The sequence below is a fragment of the Peromyscus maniculatus genome, chromosome 5 (genome assembly GCF_049852395.1).
Source record: "Peromyscus maniculatus bairdii isolate BWxNUB_F1_BW_parent chromosome 5, HU_Pman_BW_mat_3.1, whole genome shotgun sequence".
NCBI lineage: Eukaryota > Metazoa > Chordata > Mammalia > Rodentia > Cricetidae > Peromyscus > Peromyscus maniculatus.
In genome coordinates, this window is record NC_134856.1 from 95,016,656 (window position 1) to 95,039,304 (window position 22,649).

Below are 22,649 nucleotides of genomic sequence, written 5' to 3' on the forward strand. Positions count from 1 at the left end.
GATTACTACTCTCTGGTATTTGTGGGAAGCACTGTGAGCTGGTCTTGGTGCTACTGAATTGATAACATTGACTATATGTTAGCATGGCTTCTCCTGATGGATCCACACCTAGGCTGTGTGGCTCTTTCAGAAACAGGACAGTTCTTGTCTCTTTCCACTAGATTCTGTTCACTCAGTGTGCCAGAGAAAGGTCATTCTTCCCCATCTTACTCTCACTAACCACATATCATCAGGGAGAAAAACAGCCTCCAGGAAGATCAATGTCTCCTTTTATGTCATCTATTTTAGGGACAGAATTTCTGGGCAAACTAGGACTTGTGATTGTTACAAACCACTTCCCACACATCCCTTAAAACTATTGCCTGTGACTCTGCTGTCCCAAATCTCAATCTTTGCAGACATGATGATCCTGACTTGAGACCCAATAGATGCATAGGAAAGAATTTTGAGTGCTAGGAAGTGAGTATAGAAAGTGTCTCACAGAATCATTGATTAATGCCTAGGGAGAAATTAACTCAGACAAAGGAAACTACTGCTAGGAAAAACCATTAACCAATGAATATTCATTTAAACCAGTATTACAGAACAAACAATGCATTTCAATGTATCCTTGTCTAGTCTTAACAGCAAGGTAAGGGTTTAGCATTTTATCTACTTGATCGTGTATGTGTGTGTGTGTGTGTGTATGTGTGTGTGTGTGTGTCTGTGTATCTATCTACCTGCCTGTATGTCTATCTCACTGTGTGTGCATGCACGTGCATGCTCAGACACACAGACACACACACACATACATATAAAAGTGTAAGTTCTGGCAGATGACAGAAAAAGGCATGGATCTCCTGGAGGCAGAGTTACAGGTGATTGTGAGTCACCTAATGTGGGTACTGGGAATCAAACCCAGGCCCCTGCAAGAGTAATACATGCTCTTAACCACTAAGCCTTCTCTCCAGTCCCTTGATCTTATTATTTGTTCATTTTAGTTACTTAAGTTGTAATATTTAACTCAACTGGTAAAAACGCTGACGTCTGGAAATCTCAGGTATTCCATCCCTGCATTTCAAATAAATTGGTTGTTTGTATGTTATTGTCATGGTGCCTGCTATTGGCTATTTTAAACATTTGAATCATCAGGTTTTTGTTCTCATTTTTAGAACACGTAAAATGGGACAAAGTATCTATAATACACTATGTGAAGAAAACAGCTGTTAAAATTATGCTTACTCTTTATTTGTACTATATATGTGAAAAGGTAGGTACTTCTACAAGTCGGGTTAATAATATTTTAAATGTATTTGATTATGGTAATTTCACTAAGTTAGATACCTCTAGCCATCATGATTTTTAATTACACAATCTATTTCATCTATCTAAACACCCTAATTTATCATTACTTTATCTATTGGTTTAGGCATGAATTTCTCTCTCTGAGATTAACTTCCCATGATAGACATTAAAGCACCATCATGAAGTAATTTACTTCTACTCTGATTTCATTTTTTTTTTTTTTTGCATGTGTGCTAAGATTATTCAAAGAAGCCGGGCGGTGGTGGCGCACGCCTTTAATCCCAGCACTCGGGAGGCAGAGGCAGGCAGATCTCTGTGAGTTCGAGGCCAGCCTGGACTACCGAGTGAGTTCCAGGAAAGGCGCAAAGCTACACAGAGAAACCCTGTCTCGAAAAACCAAAAAAAAAAAAAAAAAAAAAAAAAAGATTATTCAAAGACATATGTGTTTCTTTTCTGGGAATGCTAATGGGAAGAGTAAATTTTACCAATCCTCTTTCTATCAGGTGCTATTAAATGGAAATTGGTGTCACTGAAAACACCACAGTATTATTCATTAATGAGAGATGTCAGGTAGCTTTCTAGGGCCTCACAATGACATCACTCAGTGGCAGCCCTGGAAACCTACGGTTCTAACTTTTTCTCTGAGGGATACAAGATTGCTTAGCGACAATAGGCTAATCTACTTCAGGTGTATATAGGTCTATGTTTTTTTTTCTTCCAGCTTTATTTAAGTATAATCAGCAAGTAAAAATTGTGTGCAGTAAGAGTATACAACTTAGTGTTTTAGCATCTGTGTGTTGTGAACAGTTAACATTTCCAAGAGTAAAGCTAACACGGACTAAAAATAGAGACTGAAAATGGGAAAAAGTAGAATTTGTTTTGGTTTACTTGTATGTTTTCACTGCTTTCTCTCAGTGTACTTTCTCTTGGTTTATATCCATCAAGTGATATTTAAATTACCAACACCCTTGGGGAACAAGGTCTCTGTTACAAACAGTTAAGTGACCCCAGAAGACACAGGAGATTCAGGATTCACCATCCTTCTTGGGGTCTGGGCGACTCTGGGTTTTCTAGCTGCTTGTGTGTTTTCTCAGTCCACAGGGACATGGGTCCAAAGACATGGATGAGCACCCCTGAGAAATGTGCAAGACTGCCTTTTCCTCTCTAGGGAGTCAAGGGAGGAAGGTCATGCCCAAGTTGGAAGGGGGGTAGTCTCACAGTGGGATGTGACCCTGTACTGCCTCTCATCCTTCTGTGTTCACTAGTGTGATTATCAACCTCACAGGGAGATCAGTATTTAAGAAGGTGATACAGAGAGACAGAGAGGGGCAGAGAGAGAAAGAGAGAGAGAGAAGAGAGAGAGAGAGAGAGAGAGAGAGAGAGAGAGAGAGAGAGAGAGAGAGAGAGAGAGAGAGAGAGCATAGTGTCATTGTGTAGTCAGGGAAGCAGATAATAAAAGTTAAATGAGTTGGTTCCACCCTCTCACATTATTCAAGCCTGGACTCTCACTCCTCTCCACTGATGATGGTGGTCCCACTCAGGTACATCTCACTCTATCTATGACATGATCATTCCACACAGCAGGAACATCAAGGCCAAGAGAAGTGCTCTTCATATAGTTTACTCTCTTGTATGAAAATATTGCTCAGATACATTCTAAAAACCTGGGATGGTTGTGAGCAATGCAGTGTCAGAGATTTTTCATAGCTGCTAATCTTCATATAGACTGAGTCCTAGTGGAGTTTTAAGAGCATACACCCCAGAAACACAGCAGAATCACACAAGAAAAAAGCATCTATAAAGAAGACATGGGTTTTAAAACAAATAAGGCATTTCCAAGATGCCAGGTTGAGAGGCACAAGAGAACACCACAAAGGTATGTTTTGCTGTTTCTTCACTCCATTACCATGATAGGGCTATGATTTCATTTAAATTTTTTAAAAACTAATAGTGTCTAAGTAGGGCATTACCTTATTAAAAATGAAAGCTCTAAAAAACATTAGCTTGTCAGGAAAAAAATTAAAGCAACTAATGTTCAAAACGTAAATAACAAAATGGAGATTCCTCCCCAACCTTCTTGGAGATTCTGGCTATCATTTTGAGTTGTTTATTGCTAATGGGCTGGAGACGGTACCCTCGTGTACTTTGTCTTGAATGGTATCTTATTTCTTCTGTTAGTGTTACCTTTAAACAGCAAAATCAAAAGATCTATCTCTAACATACACATATGTTAACTTGCAGAACCTCTCCACACCTAGTGTGAGACTCAGGGGAGGGACTCTCCTCCCAGCCCTGCTCAAGGTTCTGGGGTTCTCTGACCTAAATACAAACACAAAGGAATCAAATACAAAGCTCTAAGGCCATAGCTCTGTACCTCGTCACCATCTCCTTCTCTTTGTTGGATGCGTGTCCTCCAGTGCAGAGAGGCCTGCTTGCAGCAGACAAGAAGTACAGACGGTGGTTTTTGAAATACTGATCAATTAAAGGAAGGACAACCTGAAAGAGAGGAAGAGAAAACAGATCTACAGAATGGACTATACGGGGGGTGGGGTGGGGGGTGGCAAGCACTCAGAGCCCACAGAGATCTGTGCCCGTGTAATACTACACCCATGATGATTCTCTTCTGTCATCTCCAGCTCATGTATGTGTGCATATGCACATGCTTTTGTGCATGCCTGTGAGCATGGGCAGAGCAGAGTAGGATGTGCTGTAACGTAATTATGAAGAACACAACGGTTTTGAACAGTACAGAATTATTCTCAAAATGATATATACTTGATTGTGTTCATACAATATAGTTCAGTGACCAACAGGCTCTCAAATCCCCAGGGCTACCACACACTGAATCGCTATTATATGTCAGAAATGACAAGGATGTAGCATCATGCTGTTTGTCCTACTATATACTGTGTGTGGTAGCTGCCTTTATTTCTGCTTTGTAGGTGTTAAATGAAAAATGAAGTACGAGACCCACTCAAAACCACAGTGCTGCCTGCTTCCCTACACAACATACATGGTATCTGCCCTTTCTCAAAGCCAAGGTCCCCATTCTGTTCAGGTTTAGCTCCACTGCCCTGGACTGTCTCTTCCTCCTACTCTGTGTACTTGCACACACATCTTGGTACACACAATTTCCTCCCTGTGAAGGGCACTGCTGACTCCTCATGCTCCTCATTGGCAGACCTCAGCTCAGAGGTGCTTCATTGGGTAGGCAGACCTTTTCTGATATCCTCACTAGAGAAAAATCTTATATTCACTGCCCCTCCAAGGCATTAATTTAGATAGAACTCTCTGTTTCTGTCTCTGTCTCTCTTTCTCTGCATCTCTATGTCTACCTCTCTCTGTCTCTCTTTCTTTCTTCCTCCATCTCCCCTCTCTCAAAGCCTTTTAGTCAAAAGATAGGAAGAAATGGGATTGGATTTTTAGATCCGTATAGTCATTTTATGACCTCTAGAATTGTTAGTTGCTATTTTTGCTGGATATGGTGTTTTTATCCCACCTTGTAGCATAAAACAGTTGTAATGAATGACTAAATACACAATTTTTTCATTCTCTTGAAAGTCATAATAGAGCCTGAATATACTAGCTGGCAGACAGTAGTTAATCAAAATGGAGAATGAAATTAAGTCACAGTAAACATCTCTAAGCCACAACTAAGGGTGCTGGATAAGTAGGCAGTTTAAAGATATATTAGTGACATGAATACATATCATTTCTGATATTTGGGTGTCAAGAGGGGATTACAATCATGTAGTGGCTGGAACTGATTATAAAATTTGATCTATCTCTCTGTCATCTGACTATCTTCTATCTATCCATCTATTACTAACATCCTGGCATAACCCACATCTTTAGATGACTGGATCAAACTATAAATCCTATATAGAGTAGAAAGAATAGATGAGAGATTCAGTAAAAGGTGTCACTTACACAAGGGACACTAAGGTATCTGTGACAGTCCCCAGGCCAGTCTACTGCCTGACACAGCTAAGGAAGTAAAGGAGCCTAGAGGCAAGGCCACACTTTCCTTAATCTCCATGCCTCCTTGGCTGAAGGAAGTGATGAATTCCCCGGCAATATGGAGAACCCTTGATACTCTTCCTTTGAGCAATTTATCCTCTGAGCCTCAGCTTGTGAAAAAGCAAGATTAAGACCCCACAACACAGAATTTATGGCCAAAGCAATATAGTCATTCATACACAGTTAAGCTTATTGCCTAACAGAAGATGTACAAAATGTTAAGAAATCAGGTTGCTATTTCTATTTCACACAAAAAAGGCCTAAGAATTAGAACTTGGATTTTTGGGGGGTGGGGGTTGGGGCATAACTAAGTCATGTGAGAGACACAATGGGGAGAGCTGGGTGAGTGTAAGGTAAGTGCTGACCAAGAACACCACAAACAGACCCATCTCACATGAGCCAAGCAGGTATTTCTGTGCCAGGGAGTATATAGTTACAGTGAGAGGAGCATTTATAGACAAGTGTATTATAAAAAGTAGCGATGATCTAATAAGTCCATTTTGTAAACACACACACACACACACACTGAAGCCGAAACAAGACATGTCATATACTGTACTTTGGCAAAGAACTTGATTTCTTGCTCATATGGGAAATGTTCTCCTTTGCTTCTGCTCCCACCATCTGTAGACAGGAAGAGATTTTAAGGTCCATGTAGAACTTCTAACATTTTAAGAAATTCATACAAAATGCATAGCTTAAAATGTCTTCCTAAATGTATCATCCCACCAAACTGAAAGAATATGCCAAACAAAGTGTTCAGGCTAACTTCAGCAATGTGAATACTCAGCTGCAAAATTAGGATTCCACTAGAGAGCAAAGATAACCTGACCTATGTCAAAAAAGGATTTCCTATGTGAGGAAAAACCACTCTTGTTTTCCCCAGGGTTGAAAGAAAGATACAAGGTTAGTAATTGATTGACCTTAGCACTTTGGCTTGGAATACAGTCTCTATTACCCACTTCATGCATACAGAAAAGGCCCATGCTTATATACACAGGAGAGGTAATAACAATCTACAGCAATTCTGTCAATATGCATAACTTTGTATGAAACTAAAAGTTCAGAGATGAACATAAGCATCCAGATTTTAAAAGACTCAAACTGACTTGTGCCAGAAAGAAAAGAACTTTTGCAATTAGAAATAGGAATGATGATATATGCTTTAGCTAATCTTAGAAAATCAGGGTAATTTTCATGGAAGACATGATATTTTATGATATCAGAACAAGAAAAAGAATGTGGGATTATTTTGTTGGTTGGCTTTTTGGTTTTGTTTGTTTGTTTGTTTGTTTTACACTTGAATTTTTCCCCTTGGTCTTGGAGATAGAACAAAGAACACAGTACACATTCAGCAAGTGCTCTACCAGTGGACAGCATCTCCAGCCCTCTGTCTATTTTTATTTTGAGGCAGAGTCTCACTAAGTTACCTAGGCTGGCCTTGACCTCAGTCTGTAGCCCAGGTTGTCCTTGAACTTGCCATCTTGCTGCTTCAGCCTCCCATGTAGCTGGTATTACATGGAACGTACCTCCAGTATCCTATCTTGCAAATGTCTTTATAAGGGGTAAAATATATCAAGATGGCTTTGTGTACAGTCAAATCATCAAATATTTCAGGAAGGGTAAGAAATATCCCTTTTTACACTTAACATGTTGACATAATAAGAACAGGTTTGGAGAGAACAGAACCACACTGAAATGGGAATAGAAGTGAAGGAAGAAAATGTAAAGCAGAGATGTTAATGGTTTTATTATGAGGTCCCCTAGCTTACAATTTTCTCCACCTTTGTAAAATAACTGTGCAGTGGCACAGAAAGGTCCCTTGATGAAATTCTCATCACCAGAGTATTCAAATTTTCAGTATGAAAATGCTGTTCTTAGCTAGGTGTGATGGCACAAGCCTTTAATTCCAGAACTCAGGAGGCAGAGGCAAGTAGATCTCTATGAATCCAAGACCAGCCTCATTGATATAGGAAGTTCAGGGCCAGCCAGGGCTAGCTATATAGTGATACCCTACCTCAAAAACAAAACAAATAAATGAAAAGTCCTTTTTGGAAATATGCACTAAGAAAAAAATTTCAAATACAATTTTATGTTAAATACCAAGAGGTTCAAACTGTGAACAATCTTTATCCTGGCTTGATATGTTTGATTCAGGGACAAAAACCATTTTTGTGCTAGAAGGTGATTACAAACTTAGAATATGGAAGTTTTAGAAATAACCAAACTCTGTTAGTGTCCAAAAAATTCATGTGCACTCATATAACACTATATGGCTATTTTAAAGTTTTCAAATTCAACCCACTCTCCAGAAACTTGGTTACTGGCTGTTATGAACTCCTTTGTACTGAGATAGAGGGAATGTGGACACCCTGACACTTCAAACACTAGGAACAGCAAGAGCTGGACAATGAGCAGTAAGAGAAACTACTATTCCTTGTTCTCCCTCTCTGCTCTTGATCCAGCTGGGATCTCCCGCTCCCACAGGCTCTCTTTCTGTCAACCCTCACCCTTCATTACTCCCACTCATGACCAGGCTGTTCATGGATAAAGCACAGGGACAAATAGCCAAACGAATGGAAACACATAAACTATGAACCAAAGGCTGAGGGCCCCCCAACTGGATCAGGCCCTCTGAATAGGTGAGACGGTTGATTGGCTTGATCTGTTTGGGAGGCATCCAGGCAGTGGGACCAGGTCCTGTGCTCAGTGCATGAGCTGGCTGTTTGAAACCTGGGACTTATACAGGAACGCTTGGCTCAGTCTGGGAGGAGGGGACTAGGCCTGCCTAGACTGAGTCTACCAGGTTGATCTCAGTCCTCGGGGGAGGCTTTGCCCTGGAGGAGGTGGGAATGAGGGGTGGGCTGGGGGGAAGGGGATGGGGGGGCGGCAGGAGCGGGGAGAACAAGGGAATCCGTGGCTGATATGTAGAACTGAATGGTATTCTAAAATAAAATAAAAGGAAAAAAGAGAGAGAGAGAGAGAAACTACATACCAAACTCCAGGATGTACTGATGAGCCTCATCCACATAGCGGATCAGCTGCTGCAGGAAACTATAAGCAAATCGCTTCTCAATGGAAGGTGTGTCCAGATCCAGGTCCTTGAACCCTCTAAAACAACAAAAATAAACACTGAAGTATGTGTGTGTGTGTGTGTGTGTGTGTGTGTGTGTGTGTGATCTCTCAGAAGATAAATTTTATTTTAAAAATTATGCATAAAATTGAAGGCAACATAGTTTTCTTAGAGCTAATGACAAAAGAGGGGTTTACCTATAAGGAATACTTTACATCCTACTGTTGGGATGCCTTTCTGTATGCTGTGAATATGTGTTGCTCTGATTGGTTGATAAATAAATCCATTTGGCCTTATAGATTAATAGAAATGGGTCAAGTTATAAGAGTTAGCTAGCAAGAAGCCTGCCATAGGCCATGCAATTGGTAATTAATATTAAGCCTCTCAATGATTATTTTATAAGCAGCTGAGGGACCACGCGGCTAGGTGGTACTGGAGAAAACTTCTAGTTGTATTTGGCTGCCCAATGTGTTAGCTCAAATTCCACCTAAAACTTGACAGAACTTAAAAAGAAATTCTAAAATTCAGCTAAGAACAGCTTTCTACTTTTTGTCTCATGTGGGCTGAGATATAGAGATGCCAAGGTACAGAGACACCATGGCATGTGGGCTTGAGTGCAGCATGGTGGATTCCTGCCATGGTACACAGTGGTATCTCCAAGCAGTACAGTGCACTGCATGGTAGATTTAGCTTTTACTCATACAGACAAAAAGGGTTTATGGGCCAGCTGTATGCTCCGCGATGGCAGCATGAACCCCAGAGTTAGCAGGGTAAGCATGACTCTCCTGGGTACCCCCACCACATTGAAAAACTCAGGTGGGTGGAGTCAGTAGCCAAGACTGCTGGTCCTAGCTACACAGCTTATCAGTTTAAAATCTGTCTTGGTCAGAGAAGGATTATAGATTCACAATGAGACAGATTCAGATGGAATAAAATCTAAACTGTTTATAGTATGTGTAAACATATATATAGACTTAGAAGAAAAAGGAAAAGGAGGATAGACAGTTATATAAAGAAGTAGATAATTTTAAAAAATAAAGTCTTTAAAGAGACAATAAGAATAATATAAAAAATAAGCCACATAAAGATGAAAATTACAAAGAGAATCTGGATTATATTTCTTTGGGATTTTTTAACTGCAGAAAGACATTTGATTGTAAAGGCTACTGAGTTAAGCCAATACATATATTTTAAAGGTATCTTGACTTCAAAGTTTGTGTCTAAGGATATGTTGCTTTAGAAAAGTGGTTCTGCTTTTGTTTCCACAGAAGATGAGAACCTGTGGATTGCTTCCAGGCTAATATGGTTTGATCAGTCAAGACCCCCTGAAATGTCTCTGGTGACACCATGGCCCAGATGATCCAACATCCAGAACAGCTTCAAGGCAACTGGCTCATACAATGCAGCTTCACAGACTATTCAAGTTAGGACTTGACGATAATTCTTAATTTTCTCAGGATCCCCATAAGATTACCAGTGGAAGTAGTATGAGAAGCTATGCCAAAATATTGTTTATATTGTATATATAATAAAATATATATATATATATTATATCCCAAAATATTGTTTATAAATGTTTATTTTTATTTAAAGGGGGTTGATTATAAATACAATCTCTTTCTAAAAAAAGAAAAGGGGATAATATAGATATGATAGGATAAAAGGGTAGATTGAACCTAGTTTTAAAGAGCAACAACCTGTTTAAAATGTTTTACATTGCTATAGATTTTAGTTTATTACAAATTTAAAGTTAATATTGTTATACCGTATGTATATTTCTACTCTCATTTAAGGTATTATGTTTGTGTAGCTCATTTGAAATTATAATGCATAATTAAGAAATACAGATTAATAATTAGTCATCCATGATACTCAAACTTATAGTCATGTTAGTTAAGTTTTCTAGGTATGCATAGATATATTTCAATTAGGTAGGTAATCTTCAAACACTTTAAATACCTACAGAACATGGCATTTAAAATGTTTTAAAAACTTAGACTTTCTGGACAGTGAGACATGTTTGCTCCTGGAAGCACTGATTTACTTCAAAGAGAAAGATGGGAATCAAAGACACTCCATATGGAGCTTATCTTCTTCTTGGCAGAAGTGGCCATCTGGGCAAGAAACTGTTCTTGCCTGGCCTGACTGGCAAAATGTTGTATAAAATGGACATAACAGGACCCATAGGAAAATGAACACTGAATTTGCCAAAACAGGGTGATTTGTTTTGACTTCAGGTTCCTGCTTTGCAGAGGAGACTGACAGATACTCTACAGGACACAGGAAAAGTGACTGAGAGACTCTAGATCTATAGACTGAAGATGGATATCCCAATGTTGCAGAGGAACTTTGGGTAATTGTTCAGGTATCCAGCTGTCTCTGTCATTCTAGATTTTTGGAAGTTGCTTACAAAGCACTTCCTGTTTACTTAGGTAATATTCTATCCTAGAAACTGTATCTTTGATGTAGTTGAAGACTAGATAGTTATAATTTTCCTTGGTTATTTTAAAAGGTAAACTAGATATAAAACTTTAGATTTACAAATATAAAATAAATAGAATATTTTGTTTGAATTTGCCAAATATAAATAGACTTCATATTGCAACTGTAATTCTTGCTTGATAACTGTTTTGTTATATGCAATTTTACTAGGTTAAAATTAAAACCTTCCTTTTTGATTAGACAGAAAAGGGGAAGTGCTGTGGGATATCTATCTGTATGCTGTGAATATGTGTTGCTCTGATTGGTTGGTGAATAAAGCTGCATTGGCCTATGGCAGGGCAGGATGGAGCCAGGTGGGAAAATCCAAGAGAGATAGTGGGAGGAGAGGAAGGAGACGCTGTGAGCCACCGGAGGAGAAGCAAGATGTGAAAATACCGGTAACAACAACAACATGACATCATTCCATGTTGTAGATTCCTGGGCTTCATAAAGGGAAAAAGGGTTTTCTGAGCACTAATCATGTGTGCATTCACTTTTCTCTGCTTTTGACAGTGATGGGACTAACAGCTTCCACTCCTGCCATTGTGTCATGGCCACATGGCAACTTATAGATTAATAGAAATGGGTTAAATTATAAGAGCTAGCAAGTAAGAAGCCTGAGCCATGGACCATACAGTCTACAAATAATATAAATCTCTGAGTGATTATTTTATAAGTGGCTGAGGGACCACTGGGCTGGGCAGGACCAGAGAAAACTTCCAGCTACAGCATCCAATATAAAATTAAAATGAATCATTCCAATACTACATGTTAAAATGCTGCATTTATGCAAGTAGGGTATGGTTCTTTTTTCTTCTTTTTTTTCATTTACTTAGAGATTTTGCTGAAATAATGGATGGAGATTGAATGAAGTTGTAAAAGAAACAAACAGCTAAGGGCATTGCTGTCTCTGGCATGAGCTGTGATAATTAAACTGTCCACTTGACACAACAGAGTCACCTAGGAAAACAATCTCAATGGGGGATTGTCTAGACCAGGTTGGCCTAGGGGTAAGTCTGTTAGGGGACTGCCTTGGTTGACCTAATTGATGTAGGAAAACTAACCTTGAAAGTGGGCAGTATTATTGTGGAATATTATTTTAAGATGTGTTAAATTTGTTTATGCTGTGGAACATTTGTTTAATGATGCAAAGATGTGTTGCATTCTTTTAAATTGCATTTGTTTAATTCTGTGAAGGTGTGTTACTTTGCCTGTTTAAAATACCTGATTGGTCTAATAAAGAGCTGAATGGCCAATAGTGAGGCAGGAGAAAGGAAAGGCAGGGCTGGCAGGCAGACAAAATAAATAGAAGGAAAAATCTGGGAGAAAAAATTCGAGGAATAAGAAAAGAAGGGTCCAGCCACCCAGCCACATAGCCAGACAAAAAAAAGAAAAGGTATACAAAAATATAGAAAGGTAAAAAAAAAAAAAAAAAAAAAAACAGAGACAAAAGGTAGACAGGATAATTAAAGAAAATCTTACAAGAAACAAATCAAGCTAAAGCCAGGCTTTCATAAGTAATAATTGGTCTCCATGTATATTTACTTGGGAGCTGGGTAGTGGGCCCTCCAAAAGAGCAAAGAGTAAAAACAACAACAACATGACATCATTCCATGTTGTAGATTCCTGGGCTTCATAAAGGGAAAAAAGGTTTGCTGAGCACTAATTATGTGTGCATTCACTTTTCTCTGCTTTTGACAGTGATGAGACTAACAGCTTCCACTCCTGCCATTGTGTCTTCACTAAAGATGGACTGCCACCTAGAACTGTAAAAGAGAATAAATTCTTTTTCCTCTAAGCTGTTTTTGGCCAGATGCTTTACCACAGCAACAGAAGGGAAGCTAGGATGTGTGTTTTGAACATACTATCCAGTGGCCCCAAGGTTTAGTCAGGTCACTGAACTTATTTTCAAAGAGCATTTAGAAAGAACATGAGATGAGTGTACACTTGCCTGGATACAGCATAACCACTGATCTGTAGAAACTTGAAGATATCCTGGGCCTTCTCTCTGTCCTTGGCTTTCTCTTTGGCTGTCAGTGTGTCATAGGGCACCAGCAGGGGGTGGTTTCCTCCTCCTAAGAGAACAGTAAGACAATATACTCTGAGATGACATCCAGACAATGGTACTTGGGCCTTCTAACAGGCATTTCAAACCTGAAAATACACATATTTATAATATCAAGTGCTGGTTACAGGTGCTGTCACCATGGAAGGAAAAAGGCCAAGGGCATTCTTTATTCACATGGAGCCTAAATTTGAGGAGTAGTAATAGACAATAAAGCAGATACAACTCAGTGGAGAGATTTTAAGACAAGCTCCTGGGTGATGCTTAATTTTTTTGTCTCAAGGAGAGAAGAAAAGGAATGTCTTTAATAAGAAATTCTTGTGGCACTTTCCAGATCACATTATGCATCTAAATATACAACACACACACACACACACACACACACACACACACACACACACACACACACACAAATACATACAGACTTGCTAAATTTAAAGTTGACCATTATTAAGTATCTAATATTTGAAAAATTAAAAGCTTTCAGCCAGTAGCTTCTAGCAAGAGCCTGGATATCCTATATGTTTAGAACTTGTAGAAAGTAGGTATAACATAAAAAAAAAATTATGAGAATCGGTCAGATATGGAGTACATGCCTGTAATTCCAGCACCTGGAGGTGGTGTCAGGAGGATCAGGAGATTGAGATCATCTTTAGCTACATATCAAGTTCAATGCCACCCTGGGCTATATGAGATTTTGTCTCAAAAACAAAACAAAAGAACTCATAAGGAGGGGCAAGGGTACCTCTAAATAGCAGTGTGACTGCTCTTTCATCCCTCATTTTCCCCCAACTGGTCATGTAGGTGTAGGTGTGTTATGTAGGGGCAGCTCAACAGAAAGCTGAGAGGATGCAGGAGTTCCAAGGATGCTACCCAAAACATACCAGTACTCACTCTGACTTGTGAACTCGTTCATACGAGAAGGCAAGGCAAGTTCAACCCTTGTCTCCATGGCAGAGCACCACAGTGCAAAATATTCCAAGTGATGGTGAAAGTGGAGAAGAAAGAAATGTAAGCCTAAACCCTTGCCACTGATATCGGAGCATTGGTTCTAGTCTCAGGACTTTAACTCCTCTGCTTTTCTATCTCATCTATTAGCATGTTTGGGGATTAACCCCAGGGCCTTGTGTATACAAGGAAGTCCTGAGCTCTTTTCCCAGGCCTCACTCCTGTTTCTCTTAATGATACACATTTCTATTATGGTCTCTTATTCTCCCTGAACCTTTCATACACTCCTCACATGCACAGAAAGAGTACCAAACACCAGGGTGAGTGAAATAAAATTTTTTCTTCAGGCTTTTCTAAAGTGGATACATCTACAAACAGATCTGATGATGGTAAAAGAAATCAGAATGGGCAGAAATGAAACTGCGGGTTCAATACTGAATCACTGAGTGCTTCCAACCTTAACACACACAGAAATCACACATACACACACACACACAAAAAAATACACGCACACACATACACAAATACATACAAATAATATATACAAACATACACACCTACACATATACAAACACATATATAATATGTGTACAAATTTAGGCCGAATGAGTAAGAATGCAAGAAATTCAGTGTAGAATACATTGGCTTAAACAATGTATTTATGTAAGTAAATTATGAAAAGATTTCATTAGCATTTTGGTACTTTTTCAAGAGGAGAAAGGGGACTGGAGAGATGACTCAGTGGTTAAGAGAACCCACTGCTCTTCCAGAGGAGAGCTTTGCTTCCCAGCACATCACAACCACTATCTGCAAGTCCAGCTCAAGGAGATCTGACGCCCTCTTCCTGCCTCTAGGGGTACTGCATTCCCATGTACACATAAATAAAAAGAAATGAATCTAAAAATGCTTAAAAGGAGAAAAGAAGGCCAGTTACTCAGGAGCCTGAGGCAAGAAGATTGCAGCCTGCGTGAGCTACACAGTAAGTTTACAGCCGGCCTCAATATCATGGTAACTCGGTCTCAAATGTAGAGGTAAAGAGAAGGCTGAGGACATATGTTCCTGGCAGAAGACATCCCTAAGGCAGTGCCCGAGCATTCACAATGCTTGAGTTCAATCCCCAGTACAAAAAACAAAGCTAGAGAGAATGAGAAAGGAGCAAATGCAAGCAGGAAAACAGAAATAACAAAAGTAGTGTAGACAAAAGGAGAAGGCTTGCATTAGGGTGCAAAATGCACAAAATTGGCAAAAGTTGAGTTAGACATGAGGATTGTGGTTAGTTTAAGAAATATAATACACTAATAATGAAGTGTCCAGCACTTTGATGCTAATTCAGATACTTGGATAGTAGTTTAAATCCAGATAGCTTTGAGATAAAAAGAGGAAAAGAAAAACATTATTAAAAATCCCAATGCACAAGGAATATACATTAACAGTAAAGGAAATTACAGTTGTAAGTTGGACTCTGGATGCAGGCATGTTTGAAACATTTTTGTATAATTAAGGTATGGTGGGGTTTTAAGCAAAAATGTGTACCTACTTCATTGGATCCTAGGAAATCTCTAGGAAATACTACCTTTGGATTCCAGCTCCATTTTCTTTTTCTTGGCCCATATGTTGTGGTAGTTTTCAGCCATCATTTCTGCCATAGCCTACAACGTGCCAAATATTGAAGAGTTAATTGATTTTTCAGTGAAAAAGGATAGAGCTGTCTTCTGAAGTGGAACACACTATCTTAAAGGAATAGAGCAGAATATTAATGCTGAGATGAGCTTGAAGCAGTCAAACAGAAAACTCCCACTTGGAAATCCAATTCCATAGAATTTTAATGATTTGAGAAATTAGACACTAAATATCACCAAACTGTGGATTTGATGGAAACAGCCTTTCTTATTCATTATGCTTAAATATGTCTTTTGTTAATTCAACAATGAATCTTCAAAATATTTATGGATGTGGACAGAAAATAGATATACATATACAAACTTGTGTTTTAACTCAAAGTTTTATAATCCAACCTGTACCTTATTAAATAATAAATAAGAAGAACACCATGAACAAAGATTTTACTTCTAGGTCATTCTTTGTCTAAACCAAATGGGAAATCTTAGATCAGATGTGATCTTTTCTTGTAAATTTTGAGGGAAAATTTCTAATATTCTTGTGTTCTTTCAAAGTCAAGATTACAGTATTTTTTAATTGGTTCCTACATGAGCAAGAATGAAAAGTAAACCAAACATTTTAACAGCACATGAAGTTCATATTTATACCCTTGGTTCTCTTGAACTAACACCAAGATCAATATTCCATAGTAACTTGCTAATTTAAGCTCTATGGAAATAAATTGTATCTTTCATTCAAAATGGTCATTTCAAAACACATTCCTTAATGACACAGAGCAGACAGGGGCTCCGGATGAGACAAATGGAATGTGTCCAATTTCCATAGATGAACAACCTAAAATTCCTGATTATTTATTTACTCTTTTCTCATGCATTCCTATATTTATGTGTATGTGCATGTGTGTGTGTCTGTAGGTACTCACAATGTGTATGTATATGTGTGTGTGTCTATAGGCACCCACAATGTGTGTTTGTGTCTATAGGCACCCACAATATGTGTATGTGTGTGTGTGTATGTGTGTGTCTTTAGGCACCCACAATGTATGTGTGTGTGTATCTGTAGGCACACACAATGTGTGTACACATGTATGTAGGTGTCTGTAGGTACCCACAATTTCTGTGTATCTGTAGGCAGCCACAATGTACATGTACATGTGTGTATGTGTCTGCAGGCACCTACAATGTGTGTGTATGTGTGTGTGTCTTTAGGCATCCACAGTGTGTGTGTGTGTGTGTGTGTGTGTGTGTGTGTGTGTGTGTGTAGGCACACTCAGTGACCAGAAGAGGGCATTGCATCCTCTGAAGCTGGACACTTGTGAGCTGCTGACATTGCTGGGAATATACTCAGTTCCCCTGAAAAAGTGGCAAGTGCACTTAATCACTGATGAATCTCTGCAGCCCCAAGGAAACATTGTTTTGAAAGTTGTAAAGTAGCCACCTTTATTTCATCCTGAGTGGTGCTCACCAAAGCCCCCAGTGAGGCCTGAAACCTCAGACAGTACCAGATCCTTAGTATAGCATATATGTCTTCCACCATGCACTAACTGTGGTACTGCCATGCTGCACTCGAGATCATCTTTCCTCCTGTGTTTCAGGCCTCACGCCTCCTCTGTATCACTGAACTTACAGTCTGGAGCTATCATAAAATAAAATAAGGATAATTGAACACAAGCACCGCTCTACTTTGACAGTCAATCTGATGACCTTGATATGATTAAACAGGGGTCAGTCTACACAACATAAAAATACTGAACACAGGAAAGATTCATGTCCATGAGCGGTATGATAAGAGGTTAGTTACATCATGGACCTCAGAACGGGAAGTGGCAACTGCTGACCACTTCCGACAACAAGGAGTAACGAAAATCACATAGGGTGAGACCACAGATGAACTTAGGTTATCAACATTTAGGGTACTAAAAGGTCGAGTGTATAATAACCATAAACTCTATAGGCTGGTCATAATAAAACAATGCACGCTGTAAAATGCTCACAAAAGTGTTCTGGTTTGCTTTTCATAACTGAGCTTTAGAGACTATTGTGAAAACCTGGATACTCACATGCAGGTCTCTAGACAGTGTAACGTTGCTCATGTCAATAGCACGAGGGCTATACCCATGCGCAGCATCTATCGACACCTGGATGATTTGTTTAAAAAGAAAAAGAGAAGCATCTCATTAAAAGCTGCAGAAAGAACCTTCAAAAACTTAGGGCAAGCATCAATGTTTCCTGCGGTAAAGGCAACAGGATAATTTCAAGGACACATTAAATTAAATTTTGAGTGTCTCACAATCACTTATGATTAAATAATTAATCTTAATACCTCAGGGAGAGACCTTCTAAAAAGTTAATTATTAAGTTAAAAATATGTGATGAGTCCCATGTCCTTCAGTGTGTCCCCAGCCAAGGGCCACTGAGGCCTTGAGCTTCCCACCAACCCTGGTTAGCGGTAAAGAGCAGAAGAGCTCACCATTTACAAGCCTGTTTGTGGGTCAGTTGTGTAGAGGAGCAGGGGCCAACTCGGATTAAACAACTGTACCATGTAGCCTTTAGTGGCTTACAAGGAAATCTTCACTGACCAGACTTGCTCAATTTCTACATTTTTGCTTTTAAAAACAGGATATAAATATTTATACTGATACCTATAGATTTCCGCTGCTCTCAGCGTTGGTCTGAGAAGCTCCTTTTACAGTGGGTAGTGGCTAACACACAGGTTCATGACTGGTTTAGCACTCATATCCCTACACACACACACACACACACACACACACACACACACACACACACACACACACACACACGGCTGAGAGACTATCACAGAAGAGAGGGCAGGACTGTAGGAACCAAAAGATGAGGTGGAGAACTATGAAAGGCTGTTGGATCTGACTTGGCCATTGCACACATGAACTCTCAGCAGCCGGGTTACCTGTAAAAGATCAGTCAATCCACATCCCAGAATGGAGAGACTGAATACGTGCATGAAATTTTCAAAGGGGAAAAAAAAAACTAGTAATTTTAAAAGAGAGAGAGAGGCTAGAGAGACAGCTCAGTGCCTGCATTTCTCACTACCCACATTAGAGAATCAGGTGGTTCAGGACTGCCTATAACTCCAGCTCTCAGGGATCCGAGACCCTCTTCAGTTCTCTGTGGGCAGCTGTACTCACATGTGTGCATATGTACACAAAGAGGCATACACACAGACACACAAAAATAAACCAGTAAACGAATACATCTACTCGTCAACTTCCACAGTTTCACTGTATTCTATCCCTTATCTTAGTCCAACCAAGGAGGAAGACATGAACCCTGGGTCTTATTATAGATCTTAAGCTCTATTTTATATGTATGCTATATATACATACATATGTATATGTAAAAATATGTGTATATCTATATATTAAACTATAAGTGTGTGTGGTGTATATTTTATATATTATATACACATACAAGCATTGTAAAATATATTTATATATATTAAACTATAAATATATATGTGTGTTTAAATAACACAAATAATCCATTTGTCACTATGATTCTCACCTGGCTTGTCTGAGAAATGCGTCGAGTCCGGTTATAAAGAGCCATACTATCTCCCTCCCGTGTTCTCTCAATTCTCCAACCCCAAGCCAGCATCGTTTTTAAAGATTCCTTGATAGGCCAGCGATAAATTTCTTTTTCCTAGAGGAAAAAAAGTTGAAGTATTAGTGGTATCATTAACCTAAAATGAAAATTCAAAATATTTAATGATTTGTTCTGAAATGGACTGCTTTCATTCAAAAATTGATTATCACAGGATATTTATAAATAAAACAAAAAATAAAAACATTCAAGGGATATATAAAATGCTGAAGCAACTAAGGCTGCTAAGGAGAGAATCAACTCTCACAAGTTGTTCGCTGACCACATCAATGAGCACATGTCCAAACAAGTGCCCATGCTCACACACACAAATACATGTAAAACAAAAATGTCCCCAAACATAATACTTTATAAATTTAAGGGAAAAAAAAAACTTCTCACCTTTTCAGACAATAGTTTATATGGCTTCATTAGTGGCTGGACCTTAGAAGAGTCTGAATATATTTCCCCATAAATCCATCCATTCGCCAACTAAAACAAACAAAATGTTAAAAATAGTTTTACACATATTAATTTTGGTATTTTAGGTAAACATGTGCTTAGCAAGTATTTGGTAAAATAACCCTAAAGTGGGTTAAGAAAATGATTACGGCCTACTGTCTGTTTGGTGTGGCCGGGTCTGAAGCCAGGCTTTGTGTACAGCAGGCAAGCTGTCTCCCACTGAGCTACACCCCCAGGATTCTTTTCACTTTCTATTTTGAGACAACATCTTGCTAAATTGCCTTGAATGCACTCTGTGTTCCAAGGCAGGTCTTGAGATTAAAATTCTCCTGCCTCAGATTCCCAAGTACCTGGAATTAGAAGCCTGCACCACTTCAGCCTGACTGAGGTCTAAATGTTACCTAACTTCAGAGTTCCCCTCTTAGTGTCATTTTCAGTAGACACTTGGAATGAGTTCCTTTGACCAGAGATCAAATGCACTCTGTCTTCCTACAACAAACCAGGTCTATAACTGTGCCCATGCTTAATCCCCCACAGAGAGGCTATAGGGACCAAAGACTGGTGTTAATTATTCGGACACATCTTAAGCCCTGATCTGTGATGCATGTCTATGAAATCAGGAGTGCCTCAGAATAACACTTCCTACTTGCTCATTTCTGTATCCCACTGTCTATCAATGGATTCATCCTCCAATAATTTGACCATTTGGGTTTAGCCTCATTTGTCCATACAACCATTAGCTCTAAAAGTCCACGTAGCTAGACTGGATGAGTTCAGGACTTCCTTCCTAAGGCATCTCTCACTCTTCCCTACTCTATCCACACAGTGTTCAGTGGAGTTACTGTATCAGAGTGACTCTTGAGTGACTTCCCTGATAAGACTGTTGATTTCTAGGACACAGAGTCACATGATCATCATGCAGACAGAAAAGTATCTCTATGAGAAAGAAAGAGGTGGTCGTAGTATGGTGGGGAACAGAGCATGAGACTGTGCTGGGTACTTTTTGTCATCTTGACACAAACCAGGGTCCGCAAGGAAGGGGGAACCTCAGCTGAAGATTTTCCACAATCAGACTGGCCTAAGTGCATGTGGCAGGGGGCATTTTTTTTTTATTACTGATTCATATGGGAGGGTCTAGTTCACTGTGGGTGGTGCCATCCATGGGTACATGTTTCCAAGTTATATATGAAAGCAAACTGAGCAAACCATGAGGAGCAAGTATTCATCCCTGGTTCCTGCCTCTGTCCTGCTTGAGTTCCTGCTGTATTGTCCCTCAATGATCAACTATGATAAGGACATAAGCTAAATAAACCCCTTCCTCCCAAGCTGCTTTTGATCACAGTGTTTATTACAGCAATAGACATCGAACTAGGGAAGAGACATGCCATGCCACTGACTTATCTCAGGACATTAGCATCCTTTGGGGCACCTGCTTTTCACTTCAGGGCTGTACATGTGCATGCTAGATTTTTGTACCATGTTAATTCAGTTTCTCTGACAAACTTCTAATCGCCATTCCTTCTCAAACTGAAACTAAACTCAACAGAAATGAGAATCAATTGATAGGATGCAACTCATTGAGTTTGTTCATTGTACTTTTTTTTCCTTGGGGACACCATTCTGTAGATGTATTCTAATTTTGGTGAGCTATCTGCGTGGATAGGTATCTAGAAAGTACATAATCACTAAAGCTTAAGACTCTTCTAGGATGTGGGCGAGATGCTTCATTTGATAAAGTGCTTGCTGTACAAGAATGAAGATCTGAGTTTGGATCCACAACACCAATGTGAAAAGCTGGATGTGGTAGATAGTGCATGTGTGTAACTGGAGAGAACAAAGGCAAGAATAATTCTGGAGCTCTCTGCCAGTTTAGCCAATCAATAAACTCTGGGCTCAAAGAGAGACCTTGCCTCAAAAACCAAGGTGGGCAGTGATAGAGGCAAATATCCTAGCATCAACCTCTGCCTGTACATGTGCGCATGCACACACACACACACGTGCATGAGCCTCAAACTGGAATATTCATATGCACCCAGATTGACACATGCACACAAACCAACATGTATTCTCATGAACAACTCATACACATACACACGGATTTTCAGTATTGTTCATCTAATTAAAATTGCATATAAAAAACAAAAATGTGGTTAAAAGTTAAGTTCTGATTGTGGTATCACCACTTCTTCCTGAAACCTCTAGTGGTCATTACCCTTTATCCCACAAACAATACACATTTAGAAATGATACTCAAAATTTAATGAACTGATGTTTAGAAATGTTAAAATTTCCAGATTATGTCACATTTTTACTATGGAGACACTAGCTAAGTATTAACATGAACAGCTTGTAACTAAATGCCCATTACTAATTTGGATGTAGCTCTCTTTTTAAAAGAGAAAGTTGAGGCTAGGGATGTAGCTTAGTGAGAACAAATATGGCATGGTGGTACACATTTGAAATCCCAGAACTTGGGGCAGTGGAGATGGACAGATCCATCTAGCTGAAATGGAAAGTTCTAGAGTCACTGAAGACCCTGTCTTAAAGGAAATAAAAGAGAGAGTGATACAGTCAATGAAGTCAGACTCTGACCACTACATGTAAACATGTAATGAATAGACATGCATATACAAATATATACACTATACACATACAAAGAGAAAGTTGGCATAGTTGGATATATTGGAGCAGCACTCAGTCATTCACAATGGCAACCTTGGATGGGAAGACTGAGCAGTGACCAGTCATTCACAATGACAGCCTTGGATGGGAATCCTGATAGCACTTTTGACTTTTACCTTGTCCATGGACCATTTATCATGGGAATGTTCTGCATATTTGTTAATGAAGTATTCCAACTTCTCAGGAATTGTAATGCTACAATAAAAATAAAGGAAAAGAGCGTGGTGTTTTATAGAATTCACAGGCAAATGTATTATATTTACTCACAGCTGAGTAATAGTCGAATTCCATTCAACTCATAACTTAAAAAATAGTTGTAACAAAGGATTGCTTCTTCACATTTCCAAAAAATGTAAGTCAAGCATATCATGTTCTATCTATTCATCTCAAACTCAGA

At 39.1% G+C, this 22,649-nt stretch overlaps 1 protein-coding gene across 2 annotated transcripts in view; it reads right to left on the reverse strand.

Annotated features, from left to right (window-relative positions):
- Positions 1-22,649, reverse strand: part of Ryr2 (ryanodine receptor 2) — a 581,527-nt gene that overhangs the window by 134,039 nt on the left and 424,839 nt on the right. For both annotated transcript variants that reach the window (XM_076572925.1, XM_076572926.1), the window contains 9 exons: positions 22,369-22,447; positions 19,511-19,600; positions 19,031-19,168; positions 17,551-17,628; positions 15,445-15,520; positions 12,810-12,933; positions 8,300-8,415; positions 5,864-5,928; positions 3,659-3,780 (listed from right to left, as the gene is read on the reverse strand). In XM_076572925.1, the coding sequence (XP_076429040.1) occupies positions 3,659-3,780; positions 5,864-5,928; positions 8,300-8,415; positions 12,810-12,933; positions 15,445-15,520; positions 17,551-17,628; positions 19,031-19,168; positions 19,511-19,600; positions 22,369-22,447 (888 nt within the window). The remainder of the gene's footprint in view (positions 1-3,658; positions 3,781-5,863; positions 5,929-8,299; positions 8,416-12,809; positions 12,934-15,444; positions 15,521-17,550; positions 17,629-19,030; positions 19,169-19,510; positions 19,601-22,368; positions 22,448-22,649) is intronic.